An 18,631-nucleotide genomic window follows, 5' to 3' on the forward strand; every position below is an offset into this window, starting at 1 on the left:
ATTGAATAGAAAATAATGTTAATGACGTAGGCTCGGTAGAGATGACTTTAGGGGTGCAAGGAGTTTGGCGGAAACTCACTGACGGTGCGGAATCGTGAGGCAAAGGCAGCGGCTGAACTTGATGGGCCATATTTGTTTAGACTTCTGCTTCAGCTTTTGGTGCTTTTAGCAATCTCAAAAATATTTCTCCTGTTTACACATGAAGCTGAGAAGCACCTCCGGACGTGCTTTTGCTGCTTCTAACTGAGAAGATGTATACATAGAAGTTTTGTTGTGAACTTAATGAAGATGGAAACATATAATTTCCATGTTAATAAAAACAACGAACCAAACCGGTACCCAAGTTCAATCCGAGACAAATGGAGGAGGCCTAAGCCGCGACCCTATTTTCGTACAAGCTAATGATGCGCCTAATAAACCGGTCGACTGATGCATACCATTTATACTCTCGTGTCATGTCATTGTTGTTTTTATGCATATGTATTGTTGTGTGTATTGTCTCTTATTGCATCTTCTGTATCTCTCTGCAGCCGAGACGATAGCACCCGCAGGAGCCCCGGCTGGACCAAGCCCGACCCCCACGGGGGGGGGGGGGGGGGGATTCAGGCGGTGCCCCCGCACGGGGCCGCACATTCCAGTGTGGAAAGATGGTGTTGGAACCCTAAATTGTATTCCACGATATTCGATGCTGTAATGATTTGACCTTCAAATGCGTATATATAGAGTACAAAGGGGGAGTGCCCCCCACCCCCTAGATTTTTTTTAGAGGGCCCCCACCCCTGGATATGTATACGCCTATAGCATAGTAATGGGTTGGCCCAAAGTAAAATTTCCAGTCTGCGATGGTTTCCTAACGTGATCAAGATCGTTTCTCCTCGTCCCATCGGTAATGATCCTCTCCAAATCATTTTCTCCTCATCGAGATCGCCATGTCGCCGCCTGATCACTAGGCCTGCTGATCGCTGAGACACTCAGGCCTCAGCCAGCCATGCCCCTGCACCCCATCTGTGCCTCTCTCGAGGCGGGTCGGCCTGAGCCCTGCACTGCGCCTTACGCCTCAGCCCGAGCCACCGGTACAAGGCATGAGAATCTTTACCCGGCTATCTTTTATATAATTCCTCAAAAGATTTGTGTCAAATCACTTATTTCCGGACGGATGGAGTATCTCTAATTCTTTATGATAGTGTGAAATCATATGTGATGTGTAACATTGGCAAGTGTTTAGTGAAACATTGATGTGTATAGTTTGGGTAATATTGATACTTATGTGATGAGATGTATCTTGTTTGAACTTAGTGCTTTGCTAGTGGTGTGTTGATCCATTAGTTTCTTATGTGAAACATGGCGTGAGTTGTGTGGAACTTACCTTAAGTCAAGTCGTGGACTTGTGCTCGTACTGGTTAATTGTGTGTTCGCTTTCAGGTGTTGCCGGAGTTAGAGGAACGTGGTCGATGACAGGATCGAGGGACAAAGCTTGGGAGAAGTTGAGGTCAAGGGATCAAGGTCATGCGGGACGTTCGTGCGAAGAAACAATGAAAGTGAAGGCTACGATGATCCGGTAGGGCACCGGTTTGTCGTACGTTGTTTATACCGGAGATGTACGGTATTGGAGATATTTGACACGTGATGGTCGAGTTTTAAAGACATCACAAGAAGAGTTGATTGCATGGAGTGGCATCGACGTGAAAACACGTAGGTTCAGCCGTGGCAATGCAAGGGAAAAGAACTGATAAGAAAGGATAACAGGGCGTTGAATCATCAGTTTCTTTTTTACTTTAATGCTGCTTCCAAATTCCTGAATTATGTTTGTTCCAGTACTACTTTTTCTGCGCCTTGTCGTCACTTCAAAATGACTTGATAGTTGAGATTAAGCATGTACTCCTATCTGGGAATGCATTTTGGTTGCCAGAATGCTGGACAAAACAGTTGCGGGCAACATTTTAGTTACTTATTTCGTCATCAATAGCTGATTCTACAGTGTTCCTCAATTAGCATATAGCGTCGTTCAGGGCTGTTCCTGTAAGTGTCTTAAAGGCACATGGCCTTATGTAATTCACCCATTTTATGCGTTTCTTAAGCTGACAATAGGTTTATGATGTCTCTTCGAGTCTTTTGCAAGAACTCTTTGTAAGATCAACATAAAATGGGCTGTAGGGTCTTCATGGTGTCTCAGCAAAAGTATATATTAAACAAAAGTAGCAACAGAGCAACATATCAGTAATTATAATAAGTTACACTGTAGCAACCCAGTTCGACTGTTTCAGGTCAAGACCGCATGCAACGACAATGGAAATAGAAATATGCCTTACTAAGTTACAAGCACTTCAGGGCAGAAAGCCATAGTGCCGTTTTCCATCTTTCTCTTCTGGCATCATGAAAAATGTCATCATCAGGTACAACGAAAGAAAGAAATAAAGGGAGGAAAACCATGGTTGCCGTCATCATCATCTAATTAAAACTAAGATCCGAAGCCAGAGGGTAAGATGTGTTCCCAGAGATAGTCTACACCTACAATTTCCTCTTTTTTCGAGTCCGAGCACTCCTCCAAGAGCTGAGAGCAGACGAGGATGAACCTCCACGCCTTAGGATTTTTGGTTTCCTTCCTTTCCGCTTGCCCGTGTAGCAGGGCTTCAAAATCCCCTGGAGACCAAACCTGGTTGTGCCATCTTCCGGTGGTTCTTCTTTTTTCACAATTGCTACTGTGGGGGCAGCGATGCTCTCATCCTCAGAATGTGCCCCGGTTTCTCTCTTGACTACCCCTGCTTCACTCTTGACTGACACCCGCAGACGCTTGCACGGATGACTGATTACCTCAAAGTTTTGATACCCTTCCTCAGCTGGTTGATTGTCGATCAATACATCTTCCGAACTCTGTAAGAAAAGGAAGAAGAAAATAGTAAGGAAATAGCAGAACTAGTATCCAGCAAATCATGTTACTATGTTTGGGCGCATGTGTCATCAACATTTAACCTTTGCTCAAAAGATTTACCAATTTGGAATATATGCCACTTCTAAATGTCAAGTTAGTTAGGCCTGTCTTAAGCATATATATAGAATCCGTAACGAAAGAGAAGCCACCCAGAAACATGGTGTTGGAGAGTTTTTGTTCTTGAGTAAGTGGCACGAGTTGAAGCTCAAGCTCCTTCAAATAAGTCAGAAAATTCTTAATTAATTTGTTATGATGAAATAAACAAGTTGTACTAGCTTACCTGTTGTAATTCACCCATTTTATGTGGATCTTCAGCTGATAATAGGTTCATGGTGCTCTCAAAAATATCCATATTGTTAGCTTCTCCAAAGCTTGAGACAGCACTGTCTGGCATGTCAGTATCATCCATATCACAATCTGATGCGTCCTGGGGTGAGATTTCAAGCATTTCAGCAACTTTTCCTTTTCCATGTGCGCAATTAGAGCTCTGTGCAACATTGACCCGTGTGTTGACTTTAAGATCTATTCCGTTACTCTTCTTGTCGATTTCTGTCTTGAGGTATGATCTCAGACTAAGGACTCTGTCTTGAACAGACTGAATGCTTGCAAGAATCTGCTCAACAGTAGCATCACTTCCATTACCCAGTAGCCAGTCAGCATCATTGTTACCTTTTGTGCTGTCATCCGCTGAAAGGACAGAAAAAATCTTTTGTTAATTCATCTGTAACATGTAAATAAATAAAATATATTAATTCCAAGAATTAAAATATCGGTCCCTATATGTATGGTACTCCCTCTATTCAAAATGTAGGGCATATGACTTTTGTTCACTGTAAAACTTTCTAAAGTATAACAAAAAAATGTCAACATCTACGGTACAAAATGAAGATCATTAGATCCATTCTGAAATATATTTTCATAGTATCTTGGTTTGATACTTTTTGTTATAAGCTTGGTCAAGTTTAGAAAGTTTGACAGTCTATAAAAGTTATACATCCTATATTTTGGAAGGGAGGGAGTATATTATTAAACTGAGGTTAACACGTAAGCATGAGAATAAGTTTACAAATTGAGTCAAAAGAACTAGTGTGATGCAATTATTATTGTAAGCAAGAAATGAGTTCCATCCTTGATAAAAGAAAAGCATCCAACAGTGTCTTTTTGCTCTACAAGTAATGCAAGACTATTAATTTTGTGAATGAAAACAACGGAGAGGAATCCAAAAAATACAACAAAAGGGAGGTGAATATGCATAATGCATGACCACTGTACATGTTTGGGAGAACATATTGTGTGTTATACATGAAGACAACATTACCTAAGATTCCATTGTCGTCAATAGAATGGCCATCCGCTTCCGCTTTCTCTTTCTCTGCATGATGATTGTAAAGAACTATAACCATGGCAATTTGTAATTCTATATGTAAAGTAGAACATGATGTTTACCATAATAAGACAATATGGTGTGGGTCGCGATGTATGAGGACGCATTCATTTTCTCCTCAGTTCTCTTTCTCCTCCTCCTCTTCATAGTCTTCCTGCAACAAAGAGAAGAGAAGGGCACTGATCTCGATGACGAACAGTCCAACTCGATCATTTTTGTTTGCAACTCTTTCTCATGTTTAAGAACTGCAAGCTCCCTGTCATATCTGGATACTTGAGAGTGCAACTCCTTCATCCGCAGTTCTAACCATTGGCATCTCCACATTAATGGGCTGATATACGTTCTCCAATGATCAGTTACCTTTTTCTTCCTGTTACAGATGATAAATTGTGTTAAACATTCGTGTGCTTTGTGACTTGCCTTCTTGGAAACAGTATGAAACACATAAATAGTAAAAACACAGACATAACAACACATATCAGCTATTTGGAATCCAAGGAACTACTCCAGTTCTACAAACAAAAACTGACTGTCATATTCCGTATCTAAAGTACAGGTATCATGCTGCCATGACTAGAGATCCGATTTTTTATGTGGCCTTCAGTTGATCGACAATGGTTTGCAGAAGGCATCAGCTTTAAAAAATTGTGCCTATTTAAAGCAAATATCACAAACTAGAGGCAGCATGTGCATAAGTTGGACAGAAGACTGAACATATCGCTGATATTATTAAGTACCACTTTCAGGAATCAATGACATCAGACCCTAGATATGCTTCTTTGTCACTAAGAATTCTCACCTATAACAGGTATCAAAATATACAGTATATATGTAACACCTGGCCCATTTAGCAGTGTGGCACATACAGAGTAGCAGGTGTGGGATTGCCCACATTGGAACTCTAACGTGAGTTGTACTAACGTAAAATTCTTGGGTCAAAAGCAGCACCCACAGATTAACCCTCTTACAAAAAGAGGAGACGGACGTGCAAGAGGGGTGCTGTGTGAATGGACTCGTCCCTTGGGGAGGGGTTGAGCACAAAGAGGATGGGTGAAGTCTCAAAACTGGTAAAAAAGGAGTTTAATAAAGGAAATAGTCCTTTTAGAAGGGAAACAAAGGTCATGTAATTATAACAGCAAATATATCCACATGCAGCTGCATACAGACTTCGACGCCAAATTCATCTTGTTCATGGACTTTCCATCTTTCTGGAACTCATCAGAGATATGAGCTAGACTACATCAAAATTATCATGTAAATCACATGCGAACAGTAAGTTCCCACAGGCCATGCACTTCCGATAATTTTGGAACTCAATAGAAGTCTGCACATTGTAATACTGTTCTTCAGCAGCCTCTGCCTAATTATTATGCCTTTATTCATAAGTATTTTATCAAAATTCTCATTGACTAGTACGTTTCTACATGAAGCTCTTTTATAAACTGTATAAATACAAACAATTGTGTGGCATATGAAATACAAAAAAATCATTTCTCACATTACCCATTTGAGGTAGGCAATATTCTTTTGACTAATCTTCAAAGGGAACAAAACCTTTCACGTAAGAATGATTCTGTAATGGAAACGTTATACGTGCGACTTTGGTTTTGCCAGAATTTTAATTCTGTTCCAGTGACACAAGATGATAACCGACTGATCCAAGGACAAATTGACATTTATATAAAGGCAGAACAACAAGGCTGAGAAGTAATAAATTACACAAACAACTTACTTCAGTGATCTATCCAAATTGTCAGCAGCAGCAGTATCCAAGAGTGCAGCAGCATCACCATTAGGATGATAGCGGCAGAATGGTGAGTCCACTTCAATGTCACTAATCTCTGAAGGCCTTGCATCATCCTCTGATCCAGACAATGTATCCCCAAAGGAACTTGAGCACTCTGTGGCATCAGGGTCTTCAATTTTGGCCAATTTGCTGGACGGGCCACCACCATCTGGGCCAATAATGTCAACGTTCCAATCTACTACTCCATTCACATCCTCCATTTTAAGGTTGACCTTGGCCTCTGTATATTCTGAAGTTTAAGAAAAGAGAAGAACTTTCAACAAAAACTCATGATTATTCGGACACAAAGTAAGCATGGGGAATACAAAATATTAGTAGACATGGTTATCAACAATGGTAACTTTAAGTCAAAACAATTTAATGATCTTTTTTTGAGCCATCCTATAGTGATATGGACTCTGGGACTAAGTTGCATGATACAGCGACGGACACGGGGATAAGGGAAAATGGCGGGTATTTTCTAATAACAGCAATACGGGGATACAGCGAGCATATAAGTGTTTTGAAAAAAAACAGCATATAATAAAGATAATCATAATTTTGGATGAGGGAGAAAGAGATTCTTGCATTTGCTGCCTCCTTTTCATTGATAAATATTTTTTAGCTCCCAACCTCATGTCCTCATTCCTCAAGTCCTCATAACCTCTCCAGTACTGATACGTGTGCGTGTATCGGTATCGGACAGATACGGGGATAAGCCGATTTTTCAAAATGCAGAAGCGGATATGTTTGAGTACTTTTTTAAAAATTATATGAACATGAAATTTTGAAAATGATCAAATGAAGTTCAAGTGCAGCAATGCATACAAGCACAACATAACAAAGTAGCAAACAGGTCTAAAACAAAAATAAAATTAATATGAACATGAAATTGTGACATGATCAAACGAAGTTCAAGTTCAGCAATGCATACAAGCACAACATAGCAAAGGAGTAAACAGGTCTACTTAAGTACTTAACTACGTATACTGTTATACAACATAGAAAATTTAATTAGGACATCAGTTTTGAGCTTCAGCTTCATCTTCCACGACAACAGTAGCTTCCTCCACTTCTCCAAATGACAAACTCTGCAACTCTGGTTAATCAAGAGAGAGATTTGCAACTTCCAGGATGCTAACACCAATTAGAATGTCAAAACTATCTGCTCCCGCATCCCACATTCTTGTTGCCCCGCTTGATAGAGGAACCGAGGTTAGAAAGTGAGAAGAGAACTGAGAAGAATGGGAGGGAAGAAGCCAGCTCACCGTTCTTAAAAAAAAAACAATGGGCGCTCCCCATTGATTTCCCATAAAGAAACCGCCAACAATGTCTTACAACAGTTTTGCTGAACAAAGCCAGCTCACCGTGGCCAGGACAAATGGAGATCTCGCCGCCTCGCTTGCGCCGGCGCCACCGCAAGCTTGCCGTTTGCTCCTGCTGGTCACAGCCACCACGAACTAAGGCAGAGGAGGCTGGGGCATGGGGACGGGCAGTGGCCAGTGCCTCACTAGTATTAGTGATGAGAGATAGGGTTTCTAAATGGGCCGGGCTGTATCCTTAGTCCCCCAGATGAATCCACCGAGTTTCCATCGTATATATCTTTATTTTTTTTGTTTATTCGACCGATATTCCTGGGATACGTACTGAGGTGTATCAGATACGGGTACGCAGCCTAAGTGAAGTATGAGGTAAGTGTCCAATACATATCCCTATTGCCTGTGTATAGTCTAGCATTGCATATTGGGCTTTTAGAAGGGCTTTGAATAAGGGGTATTGGTCAGGACGTGTTCCCAGCCGTATCAGGTCAGTGTCCACTACATGTTCCTATTAAATTTAATTATTTTTAATAAAAAGGATGGGATACTTGGGGGGCACACGCTTCCCCATATCTACAGACACTTCTCGAGTGTCCATGCTTCTTAGCTCTGGGAGCACCAAGGTTTCTTTTTTGGCACACAACAACCCAAATAATGTGTGCATATTGTAATTAGTTGCCAAGACAGTTCCATATGATTCCAAAGATGGCTAAAATGCCTATGCGCAGAAATAATACGATGCATCAGAATAGTTCCATATTGAAACCTAAGTCATCCCCAAACTGTGGTTCAAGTCAGTAACCAATAAGTCACGTATTGAAAATGTGATTAGCAGTTATCTTTGTCACAAGAGAAAAATAACATAAACAAGCAAGTAATCAGTATGCTTACTCAATCAGTAATGTATTGAAAATGTGACTAGCAGTTACCTTTGTCACAAAAGAAAATAACACAGGTAGGCGCTTATTGAACAATCACAAAGGCCTGCCTTAAAAAAAATCGAAGGGCGTTGCAAACAATTATACACCATCATTACAGTAATTATTTACTTCATTCTTGATACAGTGGTAGTGTGCACACTCATGCCATCTAAATATGGGCTAGTGTGCATGTGCATGAGAAGGGGCATCGGTGTATGCGATTATACTGTTGAAACTATTGTCTACATTAGATGGTGTGATTATAGACTAGTCATGAACTTCCAACATTTTCGGCAAGTTAAAAAAAGATTCCCAATCTCCTAGATTTTTGTCAGTGTTTACTATTCCCCCTTGCTCAATTGAGGTGATTAACATCATTGGCAACTGATAGTCATCACATACTTATTGATAGTTAGTACGTGCATTTGCGGAAAACTCAACCATTTGTTTGCTCGAATTAGTGAATTGGAATGTAGGGAATCAACTCGTAGAACTGACCGACGGATCCCCTTGGCGAGGAAGAAAGACTTCAAAGGCGGCGTGTCGCGTGCGCGCCGGCAAAGGGCAACACAACACGGCTGGGTTGGGCGACTCCTGGGCGGAGGCAACGCAGTAAGGCGCGCGAAGAAGGTGATAGAAGCAATGCGGCCACGGCTGCCGATGGAGAGCAGCAGGAGCAATGGTGGCATCTGCAACCCGAGCCAGAGTTGCAGAGTAGCCTGGACCCTGGAGCACGCGCTCACCAGGCTGCTGTGGCGGCGATCTCTTCGATGGAAGATCCTTGTGTGCCTGACGATCTCCTCCAGCTCTCTCTCCCTCTCCCTTTCACCTCTGCTAGCACGAGCAAGTAGCGACGCGAAGCAACGCGGCGGCGGCCGCAGCTCTGCTGTCGAAGGAGCAGCTCGCGGGAGAAAACAAAAGAGGAAAGGAATAATGAAAGGACAGGGTAAAGACCAACGAAAGAAGAGAGGCAGGGCAACCCTAATGGGCCTAGTTGGGCTTTCAAAATCGGGCCCACGTATCCTATCCTATTCTCTTTTTGGACATATCTTCCAAAGTCCATGCCCTTTTAAGACAAATTCCTCCTGTGGTCCTAACAAACTGAATTGTTGAAACTAACGATAATATCACTACGGAGTACTATGTTACCGCTATAAATAAAATTACAAAATTATCCTCCAGAAGTTTTAAACAACTTGATATTACCAATTAAGTTAAACCATGATACTTTTACATGCTCCAAATATTAATCTAATATAACATAGTAATAGATAGAGTAAACTCCACTGTGATTCTGTGAACCATGTATTTGTGATAATAAGGTACCAAAGACATTTTTTCTCTGTGTCCCTTAGAACCAGATTTTCACAAATGGTAGTGTGTCGTTCCCTCCTAGTACGGGTTGAAATTACGATGTAAATCTGGTTCACCAAAAAATAAAAAATGGCTTAAACTGACACCATGTAACAACACAAATATAGTTTAAACTGGAATTTACTCTATCAAATCTGCATACAAAATTTTGAGTTAGTGGTCATCCATTCACTCCCCCATAATCCTTCTCTTCTCAGTTTCTCACCCCAATAAGTCAGACTCTGCAAACCCTCCCTTCCTCTGTCTCCTGCTCCTGCCTCTGCTCTACAACCTCCATAAGTTTGAGTTCACCGTCCAAGTCCAGCAAAGCCTATCATCAGGCTTTAATGGCATTTCCCATATCCATAGTCCAACTATCATTTTGATCTTGTCGTTATCAACAAATTTCCTTGCTTTGGCACAGGCACCATGGTAGTCTAAAGAATGCTTCCACCATGATGAAGCAACAGCTATCGAAGACACCAAGCAAGCAGTCCATCCAATTCCACTATGTTAGAATAAGGACTGGCTAATTGTTGAAGCCGGCAGTGGCCGTACAATCACAGCCCGCAGAATCTCTCTGGCACTAATTCAACTAGGTCCAACCACTCCAAGACACTCAGACATCACACAAGCTAGCTACAGTACCGCTCAAACAACAGGCAAACATGATTCAAAACGTGAAAGGGTCGAAATTTCTAATCAGTTTTGGCCAAAGAAGTGAATCGCAAAGCTAACAAGCATCTTCTACACAAACGTATCGGAAATCTAGCTCATCTCGATAGATATATACGCATGGATTACTTGGCACCAAACCGGTGGCGTCTCCAAGTCAGCATCGCCGGAAGCTGGCCACTGACCAGCCAGCCAGACACGGTGGCGAGCGACATGAACAGCTAGCCGGGCATCAAATTAATTCAGGACCGAGATCTGCTAGCTAGCAGCGACGAAGCAAATACGCGCTACCAGAAGAACATGACGGCAACAAGCGAGCTAGCTACCGTTCTCTTGCCGGATATGGATAGACCAGAACCAACCCTGAATTTCCACTCTAGTGGTAACTCGGTTCACGCGGAACACAGCGCGCCGCTAGCTCCGGAGGGAGACGCGCGCGCGCGACGAGCGAGGCAGGAGATCGGCGCGCTCTCTAAGTGGATAGGGGAGCGCGCGACAAAGAGAGGCAGGAAAGGAAATCAGACCTGCAGCGGCGGCAGAGGAGGAGGAGGCGGCGGCGGCGAGTGGGAGCGAGAGGCTTTGTTCCTGCCGTGCGGCGGCGCCGTCAGCTGGCTAAGGACTAGGACTAGGGACGAAGCGAGGGAAGCAGCCTACGGTTTTTATTCAGTTGGGGCTACATGGGCCGGGCCGACCTCCAACCCTATGGCCACTCTTAATTATTATTTTTGTTCCGCTCAAAAAAATATTATTATTTTTGTTTGTTTCATTTAGAAAAATATGACATGTTCCTCTCAAAAAAAAATATGACATGTACAACAATATGATAATGTAGTTTCCAGGAAAATGTACCATGCGCTAAACGAAGCAAAATTTGCATACATGAAAAAAATTAACTCTTTGGATTGAAGGATTTTCATAGGGTTTTGGTAGGATTCTGACCCATAGGAATTTTTCCTACAGAGACTCTTTGGTTCAAAGAAATGAATCCTCCTAAATTCCCATGGATTGGTTCCTACACCCTAATCCTATGAGAATTCTAGCAAGAGGTTGGACATCTTGAAAAAATTCCTATGTGTGTATGACAACTATGTCTCACACTAATGTCTAGGCAAAATTTCTACATTTTTCCTGTGATGCAACCAAACACATTCTAATATCGATTCCTATGTTTTGAATTCCTGTATGATTCAACATGCCATGGCATCATATTCCTGTATTTTTCCTGTTCCTGTGTTTTACAAATCCTTTGACCCAAAGAGGCACTAAGCATACTAGACGTACATAGGGAGAGGATGTGAAATTACTAAATACACATGAGAAAGTGACAGCATAAGTGAAATCAACATATTAAATGTTGTTTTCTGAAATTTAAAAATATTTTGTAGCTCAAAATGTTAGATTTCAAAACTCGACCCCTTCATAGGTATTGTTTCAACCAATTTTTTTGGGCTCTTTCATCATACGGTAATATATAAGTTACCATCCTATTTTATAATATAAGAAGTTATCACGACAGTAACAATTAGCAAACAGAACTAATACTAACTACCAAGGTAAATACATTATCTCATATTGGTGCATACCCTATTTTTATGATAACTATCATGGTGGTTATTAATACTAACCAATATGGTGAATACATCAATATTATGGTGGTAACCATTTCATTCCAAAGCATGCAAAATGGACAAGATTAGTAGCCCCTTAATCTAGAAGTAGAGCATGCAAAATGGCCAACATTTCTATCCATTTAATCCATAAGTTTATCATTACAAAGCATGCAATCCAGCCAAAAAAGTATAGAAGAAAGCTACACATTGCTCACCTTGTCGCGGCAGCGGGTCATGCTGGCCTGGTGGGATGTAGCGACGACAGATCCCAGGGGAGCAGCTTGAACGGAGGAGCGATGTGGTGTGCCGGCAGGGTGAGCTCCTTCGACGGCAGGGAGACATGGTCTAGTACGGCGAGTTGTGGCGGCCAGGGATGGGGAGGGCGGCTCCGACTAGATGGATGGAGTGGGGAGAATGGGGAGGGGCGGCGGTGCCGCTGGATGGGGAGGGGAGAGGCAGCAAAACCCTATCGGGAGATATAGGGACTAGGGCCTAGGGGTGCGGCTTAGCTCAGGGGCATTTCCCGCGCGGTGGCAATTTCCTCGTAATTACTGGGCAAAGTTGGTAGGCAATTTTCTAAGTGCCGGGCCGAGAACCTCAAGAAGCTAGTCCAACCCAACTTTCCAAAATACTCATGAACACGAGTGGACTGCTCAAAACAGCCCATGAGAAGTTTTCCCTTATTTTAGGTTCGTGCTTCCTGGAAATGCAAAAGACGAGGGCCAAAATCTACCGAACAAGCCTATATGGAATACCGCTGCCACATGTCACAGCTGTACTTGATAGTCATTTCAACGAAACAATATGCCACTACTTTGGTGGACCAACATGTATAGTTTGTAAGATATAATGATATTTAGTTGATGAACATGCATCTTAGTTTGCTGACTCCTTTAAACACAAGCAGGAAGGCAGAGAAAATGAATCCACCAATACACTGACGGCTGGAGCTGGAACTCAGTCGCTATCATACTTTTTGAGTTTCCGAACTCGTTGGCTCCTTCGGGTGTCCGCAGCTACGAAAACAGGCTTTTCATTATGCAAATTGTGCATGTCTTTCTCAGTTTTATTCTTTGCATGTACGTTAGGAGACTTTTCCATTTGGTCCTTTCCATCCACACGATTCTTTGCGGCCTGCTTAACTTCCACAAGCTGTTGGTACCCTTCTTCCTGGGCTGCTCGATTATCTATAAGGACATCATCAACGTTCTGCAAAGACAAAAAAAAAATCAGCTACAAGTATGTTGGAAATATGTTCTTTTTACAACAAATAAGAGAGTGAACCATGTACTTCCTCCGTCCCATATTAAGTGACACAAATTTGCCCAAATATGGATGTAGTTATGCCTAAAAAGCGTCTAGATACATGTAATAGAAAGTCACTTAATATGGGACGGAGGGAGTATATGATACATGGTCTATATTGAATTTGTCTTAATTAATTAACTACAATCATGAAAGGATGGTAGATCTAGGAAATACTGGAAAAACAACATGAATATTATGAGCTTTAGCACTATTTCCTCATAAAAAGTGTAAACATTGAGCAAGCAGTCATTTCTACCTATGTTCGGAAATGGATACCACAGTAGCCAAAATCATCAGTTTCAGATTATTATCCAATAAATTCAGGTATGTTTGGTTCGTGCCAATTCATGCCGTACCAAAATTTGCCAACCATTGACTAGCAAAAAATGGCTAGAGATTCCTTAGACCTTTATTGGCTAAAATTTTGGCAAGAGCTGTGAAGGGATTGTGAGGTGAGAGGGCAAGTTCCCATAGGAAACCAAAATTTTTTTGGCAAACAACCAAGCGATGGCCAAGATCTAATGGGCAGGCACCAACCAGACATATCATGACACAATGTCAACACTCTATTTCAAGAAGCTCACAATTATGACGACCTACATCCATACAGCTGAATTTTCTACTATAGTAACATTTGTGATATATATACTATTTATTAGATTGGCTCTAAATTACCTACTCCCTCCGTCCAACAAAAAATGTCTCAAGTTTGTCAAAATTTGGATGTATCTAGACATGACTTAGTGTATAGATGCATTCAAATTTAGTCAAAGTTGAGACATCCTTTGTTGGACGGAGGAAGTAAGTAATTTTTTAAATACAGCATGATTAAAATAGAGAAGAATGATATTATATGGAACATGAACTTACTTCTTTGTATAACTCTCCTATGTGGGCACGAATTAGGGGATTATCTGCAGAAAAGAGCATCTGAACCGTGACTTCCTTTGCATCCGGTTGGGTCGCGCCTTCTTCTGCAATATTTCTCTTGGCATATCCCATTGCATAATCAGCTGACCTATCTGATAGAGCAGATGGCATTCCAGCAAGTGGTTTACATTTGTCCTCCTTCTGAACCAAACTATGCAGGTCCTTCTTTTTCTGAGGACGAGTCCCATCCTTCTTACGAGAGGCTATCTTGATTCGAGCCTTTTGACTCTTTTGACGCACCTTAACTCGTGTGTGGTCTACATCAGATGACAACTCTTCATGTTTGTTGCGAACTTTGCTGAGATGGTCTTGAAGCCTAAGGATTTGAGACTGGATACCATCCATTCTCAGAAGAATTTCTCTTAAAGAATATTGCTCAAAGACCCTGTCAGTTTCCTTGGCCTGCAGTAATGTATTGGTATCTGCAGCAACTGCATTAAGAACCGATAAATAATAAAGAATTAGACATTTGTAAAACAAAACTACAATGCGCAAAAGAAAAGAGAAGAAAAAGATGACAAAGATGCAGGTGTTCTGTATGTCAACTTCATTAATCTAACTGCACTAACTACGATAGCATTTTTTTTAGTGTATGCCAATCTATTCCATAAAAAATAACAAAACAATAAAAAGATGAACAATCTAAATAAACAAAATAGATGCAAAAAAGCTAAGAATGGGCACTAACATCAAAGGCTGCCAAGATAGTAATGAGTTGATGCAAACCAATAGTTTGTACCCCAACAGACTTTTGCAATTATGTCATAACTCACAACTTGCCTGCACTGGTTAGCAAGGTGGTTAATTCTGCTGTAGGCATATTTGGTATGTACCTATGTGTTAACCCTACTTTTAGAAGTGAGCAACATGCATTCCTCGAAAGAAAATAAATTCTACCAAAGAGGTACTCCCTCCGATCGGTATTAATTGTCTCAAATTTGCCCAAATACGGATGTATCTATGTGTAAAAAGTGTCTAGATACATGTAATATTTCGACAAGTAATTCCGGCCGGAGGGAGTAATGTAAAACTAATAATAGTCACAGGCTGCAGTAGGATGCCCGTTGCGCCCTCTCCAGCCAATCGGATAAGACCATGCACCACCTCTTGGCTTTCTGGCCATTCTCCCGTAGCCTGTGCTACAAGGTCCTATCCTGGATCCAATCGACCGCAGGACCACCTTCAGATGCCAAGGACTTTGTGGACTGGTGGAGGGTGGCTACGGGCTACCCTCTCTGGAAACAGCGCAACATGGTCATCCTCGACAATGTCAGGCCAGATATCACTTCTCTCCACCATCAAGACAGAGGCTAAGCTATGGGTTCAGGCGGGAGCGGTGGGCCTAGGAGAGGTCCTACCGGAGATTCCGGGTGTGAAGCGTGTTGAGTTGTATCCCCACGTCTTCACCCTTCTAGGGCTTGTACGTAATTCTTCTTCTATTAATGGATCGAGACACAATCTTTGTGTTTTTTTTAAACAAAAATAACAGAAGCTACTTGACAAAGCCACAGTTAGCCAATGTAACACATAAATAATGTTATAGATACGACTATGGCAGAGTTCAGTTTACACTATCTGCTTCTAAACTATAACAATAGGAGAGTTCAAGTACATGGGCAAAGCCATCCAACGTACCTATACTGTCAAAAGCATCATTAATCAACACACCATCTGTTTCAGCTCCACTGTTTTTGTTTTCTGCAAAAGATTGAGACACATCATCATTATCAAATATCAGTACAAGCTCAGTGCAAAATAGGTAGAAACTTCTCTAGCACTATTAAATTATAGGACAAATGTCAAACCATGATAATAGGATAAGATCTGGTGATTCTTCATGTACAACGAGGTGTCCATATTGTCTTCATGTCTTTTCCTTTTTCTCCTCCTCATGGTATTTGTATCATGACTTTGGACATTCACTTCTGCCAATTCTGGATTAGAATTATCTGCTTTAATCATCTCCAACTGCAGATCTTTTTCATGATTGATTAAATCAAGTTCCTTGTCATACTTTGCTACTTGCGATAAAAGTTCCTTCATACGCAACTCTAACCATTGACATCGCCACCTTATTGAGCCAACAGTCTCTCTCCACTTAGTTGTCACTTGTTTCTGTCTGAAAAATATTTTGTGTTATTTACAAACTACTAAAATAAGGATACACAAGATACACAAAAAAAATCAATTGCAACGATCATATCGCAAAAACATTGTGCATTCAAGCTCCAATCTTAGTCACCCCATATCTATTTTAACATAATAGACACCCTGAAATCTGCATACTTTCACTTTTGCAGGACCCTGTTTCACACTTTGAATTTTACAATCGCGCATCATGGAATTTGATGAAAACAGGGCATGCATAAGTTAGTGAAATATAACACTGCATGTATCGTGGAAGAGACACAATAAGGCATGCAAGATTACTTCAGTAATGTTGTGGTAAAGCAGTACAAGAAAAGCCCATTTTAGAACATCCAGGATATATGTGGCCTGTGAATCTTTCTTTTCTGCCCAAAGGAAACCATGCTAACCGCATTGAAAGACTACTCATGGAATCAATAAGTTTACAGGGACCTGAAGATAAGTGCACCTGACAATCTTTGGAACAGAAATGGTGTCGTCCACATTGATATGACCGAGAAGAGGTGAGTCCACTTCAATTCCGTTGAAATCTGACATGGCCTCATCACCAGATATGGAGCAAGAGGGCCCAAACGAGCTCGAAGACTCCGTGCTGTCCCCATGCCCGTCTGCAGGAAACTGAATATCATCGGCCTCGGTGTTACCTAAAGACCCATTCGTCTCCATTGGATCACCATCGACAGGCACCGGCACGGTGGAGTGAAGAATGTTATCTCCACAATTGATACCACCCATGGTTTCAGATCGAACAACCCCGTCGCGAGCCTTGACATCGGCGTCATTGCCGTTACTATCCACCGTTGGAGGCGCTGCCATGGCCAAGAAGCGGAAAGATCTCCAATCCTTCGCGTCTCGCTTAATTGCCCAAGATCAAGAAATCCCCTGAAATCGGCGACCTTTCATTAAGGCGGATCTAGCAGCGGCACACCCAAAATTTCTGAAGGTCGGTGGGGTTTAACAAAAAAAAAATCAAGAACCTTGGGGGTTTAACATGGATGACAAAATGGTCGTACCTCAGAAACCAATGGCCAAAATTGTGGACGGGGGATGAGATTGAGGGAAGAGCGACGGCGGCGACGCGCGTGAGGTGGTAAGGCACCGCGGAGGGGAGAGAGTTAGGGCACGGCAGCAGCTAGAGCCCCATTGGGTTGGGTCAGATCGGGGCTCGGCTCCCTCAGGTGAGGAAGACGAAAGGCAGGTACCCCACCACCTGTACGCGGCGAGGGGGGAGAGGAAACCTTGGACTTGGATTTTGACGCAGAACGGAGAGCAGATTCGTATAAAAAGAAGAAAAAAAAACACCGGCTGTTAAATAAAAACCACCGTTACCAGGTTTTTCCTTTCCTAGGCCAAGATCTTGATCTTTTGCTATTGAAAAAGAAAAAAGTTTTTTTGGTCTTTTTCTTTTAGGAAATTGCTAGCACGCCTAAGGTAACAGTGGATGTTAGTGATGTGGTGAACAAGTATTTCGATGTAGTATACAAACAACCGTGCTTAGTGATAACTAGCTTGCTAGAATAATATGATCGGTCGCTCATGTTCAATTAATAACTAAGTATGATGCTGCTAAATCTTCCTCAGTGATGGCTTTTTTTTATCATGGTCACTTAACTTTTCTCAACGAAATGAGCTCAATTCAACGCAATTACCCCACCTTTTCTTCACTTTTTTTGTACCATATACCATAGTCTAATATGAAAGCCAAGCCACGTAGACGTTTACTCTGTCATGCATGCAGGCTATTCGTCGTTAACGCTCACTGCCACATTAATTGTATCGTAAAACTATGACATGTTGTCTTTGTATTTTACAGGTGTTTTATTACAAGTCCAACCCTCGATGGTAGAGTTGCGAGAGCTCTATGAGTCACCTCTACACAAGCTCTAACAAAGGTATTGTTGTCGTTCAATTGTTGTTGCGACACGTGAACGACAACGCATGGAGCAGGAATAGGTGTAAACATGAGAAGTTAATAAAAACATTTATACTTATAAGGTTAAAGTTTCGTAATAAATGGGACCCACTACTGATCATGCAGGCTATTTCATCATCGAATCTTGCCACCACATTAATTGTGTGTCATAACACTATGACATGTTGTCTTCATATTTGTTGGTGTTTTATAACGTCCAATCTACTCCCTCCGTCCCTTTTTTGTGGACGTTTTAGTTTTTGCTCTCCTATCAAGACAACCTAAGCGGTCAAGCTTGGAGAAAAATAGCCTTGCATGCGCCTGTCTGCCATCCTGTCTCTTGCCTGCCGGGAATTT

At 41.8% G+C, this 18,631-nt stretch overlaps 2 protein-coding genes across 5 annotated transcripts; both read right to left on the bottom strand.

The window, feature by feature from the left end:
• Positions 1–2,185: 2,185 nt before the first annotated feature.
• On the bottom strand, positions 2,186–11,025 carry LOC100831845. 4 transcript variants are annotated; one of them, XM_010233194.2, is made up of 6 exons: positions 10,891–11,025; positions 6,046–6,349; positions 4,376–4,683; positions 4,248–4,301; positions 3,210–3,616; positions 2,186–2,871 (listed from the first exon to the last, which is right to left on the bottom strand). In XM_010233194.2, exons 2-6 carry the CDS (start codon positions 6,318–6,320, stop codon positions 2,509–2,511), a joined length of 1,407 nt encoding a protein of 468 aa, XP_010231496.1. In that variant the 5' UTR covers positions 6,321–6,349; positions 10,891–11,025; the 3' UTR covers positions 2,186–2,508. The 4 variants fall into 4 exon arrangements, with proteins under 4 accessions (XP_010231496.1, XP_010231497.1, XP_003568612.1 ...); XM_010233195.3 differs by lacking the exon at positions 10,891–11,025 and adding an exon at positions 8,837–9,252; XM_003568564.4 differs by lacking the exon at positions 10,891–11,025 and adding an exon at positions 7,467–7,612.
• A 1,681-nt stretch (positions 11,026–12,706) lies between these two features.
• LOC100827365 lies at positions 12,707–17,610 on the bottom strand. Its single transcript, XM_003566280.4, has 6 exons — positions 17,376–17,610; positions 16,811–17,244; positions 16,020–16,333; positions 15,850–15,912; positions 14,155–14,645; positions 12,707–13,185 (listed from the first exon to the last, which is right to left on the bottom strand). The coding sequence occupies exons 2-6, from the start codon at positions 17,176–17,178 to the stop codon at positions 12,934–12,936; spliced, it is 1,488 nt and encodes a 495-aa protein (XP_003566328.1). The 5' UTR covers positions 17,179–17,244; positions 17,376–17,610; the 3' UTR covers positions 12,707–12,933.
• Positions 17,611–18,631: the final 1,021 nt, after the last annotated feature.

This window comes from Brachypodium distachyon, chromosome 2, assembly GCF_000005505.3.
Source record: "Brachypodium distachyon strain Bd21 chromosome 2, Brachypodium_distachyon_v3.0, whole genome shotgun sequence".
In the NCBI taxonomy this organism is placed as follows: Eukaryota; Viridiplantae; Streptophyta; class Magnoliopsida; order Poales; family Poaceae; genus Brachypodium; species Brachypodium distachyon.